This window comes from Carassius gibelio, chromosome B20, assembly GCF_023724105.1.
Source record: "Carassius gibelio isolate Cgi1373 ecotype wild population from Czech Republic chromosome B20, carGib1.2-hapl.c, whole genome shotgun sequence".
Taxonomy (NCBI): Eukaryota; Metazoa; Chordata; class Actinopteri; order Cypriniformes; family Cyprinidae; genus Carassius; species Carassius gibelio.
The window spans coordinates 19,094,155-19,102,886 of NC_068415.1; the positions used below are offsets into that span (position 1 = coordinate 19,094,155).

Here is an 8,732-nt window from a genome sequence, read left to right on the forward strand (position 1 = left end):
GAGTTCATTAAAATACCTCTGTGCGTGTATGCAAAACAGAAGAAAAGCAGACTTTTTAAATCTTTATTTTCATATAAGTTAATACACTTCCATAGCCACAAGATTCCAATCTTAACGTCTCAAGCTGCACACAAGGCTTGAAGCAAATTCAAAAGAGAGAAGGGAAAATGTTCAACATATACAGAGTTACGATAGCATAATTATGTAAGGAGCATGTACACAAGCAAAGTTTTATGGTTTTTAAAGTTGCATACCTCTGTGCAATCTATCAATCAAGAGGCAGGCCTACTGTAATGAATTGCATGCCATTATATTTCCCCCCTTCCTTGAAATTTTCAGTGCGGTAAACAAAATAGACGAGACATTACTTATAAAGGTAGAAAAATAATTTCTCTATTAACATGTTAAGTGGACAAAATCATTGAGGATGTAAATGTGGCCTCAATTTATTAAAAACCTGATATACTCTATACTTTATCCATTTTGGAATTCATTAGTCAATGGAATATCTTTTATAGCATTTAAAGATGCAAAAATATATATATTTTTTTTTATGTGAAGATTTGCAATGTAGTCACTGGTGTTTATTGTCTGTTGTCTTGAAAATAAGTATATAGAAGTCTTTGTACTTGAATATGATCAGGAAAATGTTATATTTGCTGTATTCATTATACGGTTTATACCTACTGCTGGTGCTAGGAATAATGTCATCAGCATAATTATAGTCGATTCTTGTCCAGTTGTCTATTATTGTCTTGAATTCCAGTAAATCCAACAAAAGCTGTCCCTCCAGATGGTAAAATATTAAGACATTACAAAACGCATCTATAAGCTGGGTGATATAGAAACTTAACGCTGATGTCTTCACTTTACTCCTGCTTGCCTAGTCTCACATTATAAGATACCATGTAAAAGTTATCCCAAGCATATAGCTTTCTCTGCGTTGGGTTGTAGTCTACCATGCTGTTGTAGCGATAGCGGTTTTTGAATGGCACTGAGATTGTTTTACCCTGGCTGGTTGCGGTGTCGTACATGTAATTAATGGTGGTGTTTGGTGAGGTGTAACTAGCAACAGTGTACAGCTTGCCACAGATCATAAAAGCATTAGCCACGGATGTCTTGCGGATTTTAGTCTCCCAGGTGCCCTTCACCTCCAGGTTGTGAGGGTCCAGCTGGGAGATGACAATAGCCCCCTTGGCTTTGTTGGTGCTGTAAATGGCCCATAGACCATTCTCATCTATTGCCAGGTCAATGTCTGTGTAGCCTCCCCAGGAGTAGGGGAATTGGCCATGGAAGCCAGCATGGGGAAGATCACGGCGGGCAGCAATGCTCTCAGAGAGTAGATCGTATCTTAGAAGGGTGCGGCTGAACCTCCGTTGGTAGTACAAGGAGCCTCTGTACATGGTGGCACCTGTGCTTTCCATAGACTCGGGCAAGAGGAGGACTTTAGTGGGGAAGCCACGTGACAGCTGGTCCATGTTTTCATAGCCGAAGAGTTGACGCACTTCAGACCCTACGGAATCAATGCGCCATACCATCTCTGCACCATAAGGTTCTTTAGCTTCTGGGTCTTGCATCCAGACACCGTATTTACCAGCAATGCTGTCAGCCTTGCGGTGCACCTCTGGCTCTTTTACCCACACCAGATCACCACAGCCTGAAAAATCAAGAGATTGGACAATTGAGGGAAAACCAAATTATTTTAAGATTGCACATGGAGCCAGTGACTGGTTGCAAGGAGATCCTGTCAAACCAAAATCTCCTAAAGGTGGAAGTGAGGACACCTTGTCCTACCATTCCTTTGAGTGTAAAAGATTAGAAGCATAACTTACCCTTTCCTAAAATACCCTGTAAGAGAGAGGTACTGGGGAAAGGGATGGTTGGCAGAATTCAAAGGACTTCCCGGGAATAACCCGAACCTTGATGTCTTTGTTTAGAAACATGGTCCTATCAAGTGATTCGCATTACCATTTTGGCGCCTTACTAAACATACACAGCTCCTTTTATATACTAGATTATTTTAGATGCAAACGAATTGGTAAAAATAGCTGTATTTGTGTTGGTGCTGTCAGCAGGAATGAATACTATGTGCACGGTGTCATTTTTTCAGGCAGCTGAGATGTAGGGGCATGATGTATTTATAAATTCACATGCTTTGACAGTGTCGGAGGACATTTAGTAGGTCGGGTCACTTTTGAGTGAAAGGCTAGGGTTAGGGTGTGACTCACCTGGGATGTCTGCTGGACCTTCCTGATTTGGGGCAGAAACCTCAGTGATCACAGCCGTCACCTCCTGGTATCCAGGATTCTCGTAATGCCATGCAGGATCTAGGAGCGCAAGAGGACAGAAATTCACATACTCCGATTGAGACGTGCTTGTGAAGGTGTTGAGGTCTACATTTATCAAGCCTTCACTATAAGAATGGCAACTAGTGAACATGACATTGCAGTCAGAATATCAAAGAACTCTTGTTTGGGAGACCATTTCCATTGTGTAGTAGGGAAGTGGATTCATCTATTATGGTGGTGAACTTTGTTCTCTGCTAACGTAACTTTACCCTTGTTACCCCATACCTCTTAAACTGCTTTTGTCTCCTTGTGTGGTCCCAGGCCTTGATACCAGTTGGGAGACTGCAGGTCCTAAAAGGCAAAGACACATGATGCCATTATGGTCTAATGATGTTTTACGGTACCTTAATTGCAGTCTAAAGAAACCAGATAATGAGAAGATAGACTGGTTAAGAAGAGATAATCAACCACTGGTATCCCAGAGTGCCATAACGGAAGTCTAGTTGCCCAAGAGTGGTATGTTGCATGGTTTTGGGGGACTGGCAGCTCTACTGACAGTCAGGAATCTAACAGAAGGAAATAAACAGCTCTGAGTAGATTCCCAGCTGTCCCGGAGCCTGACAGACTCCAGACCTCCCATTACATATCCAAAACTCAGACGTGCACTCCAGCAGGGCGCAAATACACACCCCCTTGGTAAACAATCTCAAACAAAAATGGCTAATATTTTTAGTGTCGTTTTCTGATGTAAAAATATCAAACAGCGGAAGATGGTTGAGAAGGGGTAACTTGTTGGAAATTATGTACTTTTGATTGGTCTCCACAAAAATGCAGAAAGGACCTGAACAACTCCCACGTTACCCCCATTCCCTTCATTTTATTGCCAAGAACTAAATGGCTTCTGTTAAACTGTGGTGCCACATTATCATTAAAGTTTGATCATGTGCTAACTTGTTTACCAGCTTTTATAATGGCCAAGATTACACTTGGAGACATTAACATCTGGAAGTTGACTTTGATGCATTGCTGAGAATAGGGTTAAAAAGGGCTGCTGTCGATGATAGCCTGCTCAGACCTGCAATGGGAGGGTCTGTAGGTACTGTCCTTTATCCCTATAATCAACAAATGCTTATGAATACAAGTCTATGCGTCACTACAAGACAACAAAAGCATATAATTCCCAATGTTTGTATAACGTGCCTAATGGTTCCCAGAGAGATCAAGCAGAACTTCAAGAACCCTCCGGACCAGCTGGTAGTGTGTTGCAGGCAAATTTATTTGCCATAGCCAACTCATCTTGAAGATTTTGGAGTTTTAGGTGTGGGGTGGGGGCCGGTTGGTAGAGTTTGAATGCTTTTGGTTTTTTGCAACTCTAGACTGTGAAGCAGATGCCAGTGCTTATTATAATTCTAAATGAGAATTCCATTCATGTAAATTTTAAAACATCAAAGGTAAAATTTCCAAAACAGTTCCATCTCCAGAGGCAAGACAGCAGGATTATACATTTATAAGTTTGTACTTAATGAGGTGACACTGACAACATCCACATGGCCAAATGGCACAAGTTTCCTGATCTTTTCTTTTTTTTGCAGCTTCACTACTCATTTTTCCTCATTAAAATGTTTTATACTTAAATAAATAGTACTTTTACCCTAATACTAAATTAAAATGGTGCATTTCGCAATTGTACAAAAACTGCAGCAAAAGTACCAGGAAATCTTTGCTTTTACATGACTACATTCACGCTGCTAAGTGTTAGTCCAAAACAACAGAGCATCATAAACATGTATTATGGGCACCTTTGAACCTTGCTATTAGCCAACGTAAATAAAGCTTTTATACCCACAGAAAAATGACTGTTTATTCAGCCCCTTTCTGAGAGTGTACGTTTGCATGGCAGGATATTTATGGTGCTAAAGGGACTGTAAACCTGAAAGAATAACACTGAATCCAAGAGGGTGAGGATGTGCAAGACTGATGTCCTGTTTTCTTTTCCAGCTTTTCCAGAATCTGTCTTTCTTCTGCAAAGAGTGTCTCCAAAGTCCACTGCTTCTCTAATCTGTCTTATTAAACTCCTTCTTTATATTTCAAGTGTTTACATGATGTATGGTGCAGATGTGTGGAGCTGTGGTGCTGATCACAGGTGTCAGTGTGAGAAGTCGAACAGATGTCAAATATGGCAGCACATGGAAAAGAGAAGCTGGTAGGGAGAAATATATAACCTTGTTAAACGAAAATGAATTTGGGAAATTGAGGTGGACCACAGAACTGTGGCATCACACTATACATCATGCTAGCAACTTGGCTGCTTGCCTAAATATTATTTTGTTAACAGAATATGTCAGTAAAGCTTAACCATTTTTAAGGGACCAGCACTTGCACTAACAACCCCAGTTGGGATCAGTTACCTCTGACCTCCACCCCTTCTCATGCAGCATCCGTCAGTGGTCTGCTGGGAGCTGTCAGTAAGACTTTACTGCTGAGTATTTGCACAGTACTTATGTTTAACTGCTTCAGTAGCTTGCCCCTACACCCTCATGTCTATCTTGCTTCTGTTGCCCAGCTCTTACTATGACAGCGGGTTGTCACCTAGTTCAAACCTTTCTGTTCCCTCCTGCTTTAAAATGAACACGGTGACCTACTCACACTTCCAGGCAAGTATAACTGTGGAAATACACACATAAACTGTATGAGTTTTTTTCCATGGTGCCAGTGATTAGCATGCCAATTCGCTCACTCCCTCCATGTTTCCAGACACCACACCTATTTACTTGTCATGGCTTGGTTGTTCTAAACATTTTATTTGTTAGTTTACAAAAATAAGTTCACAAACAACATCATGCAGATGAAGGTTTCCATCATTACCAGTATTTGACTGTATGTTGACAAAACAAAATAGGTATAGGCAATCTTTCACACTTTATTATGAATGTACAAAATGGCACAATTTTTACCTTTATGGGTACAGCGACTTTCCACTGGGACAGTACCTTATTTGTACCTTATTTTCCCCTAAAGAATCAATTTTAGCATCTTAGAGTACTAAGGTAATTATATCAACCCTTATGGTACCAATGTAAAAAAAGGTACAAAGTTGTCCCTTTGAGGGTACTGCCCCAGTGACAAGTTGTTGTATTTTGTGCATTTTCTGCAAATTTTGAACATTTTGAACGTTTGGCCAAACATAGCTTAAAGACAATTTGGTGCTTGGTTGTCAGTTCTCACCTGATCCTGGTCTGAAGCTGTTGTCATTTTGGGGCACTCTTGGAGGAGGCTGCTGCATGCATGGTCTGCTCCTCAACCTCTCAGCCTCCTGGCGGAGCTCTTCCATCCTCTGCTGCAGGTCCTGAACCTGTCTGTCCAGTCTCTGCTTCTCTCTCTGGAGCCGGGCGTTCTCCCCCATCGCCTGGTTGTATGCGTCCTGGAGACCTGACTGAGATCCGGAGCCATGTGACGACTCTGACATGGCTTCCCCTCCTGCGAGGCGGGCAACCAGCGCCTCTAACAGCCCCAGGCGAGATTTCAGTGCCTCTACCTCGGGACTTGAACCTGCTGATGGACAACTGGCCTCTGTAGGGCTGTCCACCATGAAGGTGTATTGGCAACGTCCACTACCAGCATTCGCCCGGCGAAAACTTGCGCTGCCCTGAGCATGGGTGCCCATCAGTAGGCAGGAAGCCCACAACATAGCCAAGAAATACATGTTGAGCTTGACCACAGATACCTGGAAACTTCTTTCTGTCTTTATCTGGTTCTTCCTCCAGGAAGGTGGTTTTCGCAGAGGTGAATCTACTCTTTCTGTATATCACTTGTCTGCCCTGTCCTCTTTAGCTCCGACACTAATCTATTCCTTCCCTTTTACCTCACAAGCGTAACCAGAGTCGCTCACTTCTGTGGCGTTCCACTAATGACCTCTCACCTGAGTCTATTCAGTCTTCCGTTCCCACTGACTTTCTCTCAGTTGAGGGACTGATCGGAGCGCCTCGTTTCGATTGGTGGTTGAATTTTCTCTTTGATGTCTGTGATCCCACAGTTTGTGTCTTCAGGTCTGGAGGCAGTTTCTCTGAGTCCAGGCACATTACGCTGGGACATATTTATACAGTCAGGGAGGAAAAGGAGGGAGGGAAGGAGTAAGAGAGACTGAAAGAGGGACGGAAGAAAAGGAGGGATGCTGTGTGCTTGAGGGATTGCCCCAACAAAAAGATCTTTCCAGAGTTCTGCATTTGCCACCTCCTCTTGGAGGGCATATCAGAGCATGTGTGGGATTGATTGTGTGCTGTTTGTTTAGCTTTGTGTCTAGGAATGCGAGGGCGACCACAGGTGAACACAGGGGGTTTTGTCCCAGTGTTATTTAATGGGTTGTATGCTCAGGCGTTTTCCCAATGGGTATTGTTGTGATTACTTATGTAATGTACCTAACAAACGAGCTACGTGTGTGTGAGAGTTTCAGAAGGTGACTACTGGGGGAGTGCATATCTTTTCTGCTGATTTCTAATTTGGGTGTTGCGGTGTATGTAGACCTATCGGTTTGCTGCTGGTGATTCACAGCCGGGGATCTTGCTATGGGGAACCCAAGACAGGCTGCTAAGAGGGGGAGTGAGTTTGGATAGAGTTACCCCTACCGGACAGGCTATGGGGGAGGTCTGCAGTGTTGGTTTACATGTGGCGTTTAGCTAAAGGGGTCAGAACGTGATGCAAACAGTAGCAGAGGTCAATGCTTGTTTGAAATATTACATGCTTGATGATGGCATTTGTAACGGTTCAATATTCAGTCTTCAGAATCAACATGCTCCCTTGCCCATTTCTCGTTCTGTCACCAACCTTCACAATCCCTTGATATTTAGTTTTCTTTTTCTCATCTACTTATGACATGCAACTGCAATTTTCACCCCTCTCCTCTCCACAGTTCATCACCTCATTTTCTCTCAATAGGTCTGTCACTTGGTGTTTTTGCTGGTTGCTCAAAACACCTTCACACTCATTTATTTATAATATGGCAAAGATATTCAGGACTGGAATCCGTCTTCATGGTGGCCATTTGTTTTGTTTGCATGTGATGTCTGAAGTCTTCTGTGAAGAGTAATACAAAATACTTAACTTGTACCACTCTTCCTTGCTTCTGTCAGTGCTCATAAAAATACTTTCTTAAAGGGATAGTTCACCCAAAAATATAAATTCTGTCTTTAACTACTCAACCTCGTGTACCTGTAAGACCTTTGTTCATCTTTGGACCACAAATTAAAATATTTTTGATGTAATAGGAGAGGTAGTAAGGACATTATTAAAATAGTCCATGTGACACCAGTTATTAAACCTTATTTTTATAGTTACAAGAATTTTTTTTTGTGCAAATGTCCTATTTTATAATGTCAAAGTTGTTATTGTGAGGTGTTTTGCTTGAAAAGTGTGCCTGAGGTCTTAAAATGAACAGCACGTGGATTTGGTTAATGTTATGACATCAGTCTTAGGTGGAAATGCAAGTTTTAACATCATTTTTGTTTTCAACACCTTTGCTTGCAACCTTCTGGCCATTCTTCAGGACCACCATCAGAGCTCTCAGCTTTCACCTTGCAGGCTTCACTTCATCTATTACCACATCAGATTTATTGGAGATTGCAGAAAACTGACATTTACCAGAAACACTGTGTATTTACAAGACCATGCTTGTAAATCATGTTCAACTAAATCCTTCCTGTCAAACGCACAATCTATGGCAGTAACTGGAGATGCTTACTTTGAAGGATGGTCCAGAATTAAAGCGTACATTCCTTCAGTCAATGCCATTCTTTAACATTCTCTCCACCTATCCAGTCAATATCTGCAATCCCACTTATGTCTTTTACAAGCTCCATACAAACATAGGATTCCGGATTTATGATATATGTCTCAAAAGAGCATAAAAAAAAAAATCTTGTTAGCCTTTTGTTTCTGTGTATTGAAGACATTTCCAGCAAGTTCAGAACTGTAGATCTGCAACAAATCTTCAATAGCATTTATTGACTCTGCAACTACATCTTTCCATTCACATGCATGTTCCGGTCTCGCAAAAGTCTGAAACAACACGCGAAAAGACTGCAAAATCTGCTGTTTTGTGTTTGTAAAGGATCAAAGCCTGGTTTGAGTAGCATGCACACACACAATTAAAACATCTTGCCTAAGAAGTGAACGGAAGAACATTAGTTAGGTAATTAATTGCTGACATGAAGAGCATCTCTCATTAAAGACTTCTTGGGGAATTTGCTGACACAAACCAGAATAACGTGACACTCCAACAACATGCAAGTTAAATATTTCCATACATACACACACAAAACATTATGATATTATGAAATCAAATCATGCTTGTATCAGAATTACAAATTTTACCCAGACATAAGCAAGTTACCCAGACACCCTGCAATCACACAGCTGATAGTGATGGTGATTTTTAGATTTTTGCACCTG

General features: G+C 41.6%; 1 protein-coding gene across 1 annotated transcript; it reads right to left on the reverse strand.

The window, feature by feature from the left end:
- Positions 1-49: 49 nt before the first annotated feature.
- On the reverse strand, positions 50-6,366 carry LOC127983421 (myocilin-like). Its single transcript, XM_052585601.1, has 4 exons — positions 5,514-6,366; positions 2,574-2,639; positions 2,229-2,327; positions 50-1,657 (listed from the first exon to the last, which is right to left on the reverse strand). Exons 1-4 carry the CDS (start codon positions 5,989-5,991, stop codon positions 870-872), a joined length of 1,431 nt encoding a protein of 476 aa, XP_052441561.1. The 5' UTR covers positions 5,992-6,366; the 3' UTR covers positions 50-869.
- Between the last annotated feature and the right edge of the window lie 2,366 nt (positions 6,367-8,732).

Coding starts and splice junctions, on each gene's coding strand:
- LOC127983421 (XM_052585601.1), bottom strand. CDS start 5,991: ATGTATTTCTTGGCTATGTTGTGGGCTTCCTGCCTACTGATGGGCACC. Junction 2,640..5,513: donor CAGCTTCAGACCAGGATCAG/GTGAGAACTGAC, acceptor TTTGCCTTTTAG/GACCTGCAGTCTCCCAACTG. Junction 1,658..2,228: donor AGGTCCAGCAGACATCCCAG/GTGAGTCACACC, acceptor TTGATTTTTCAG/GCTGTGGTGATCTGGTGTGG.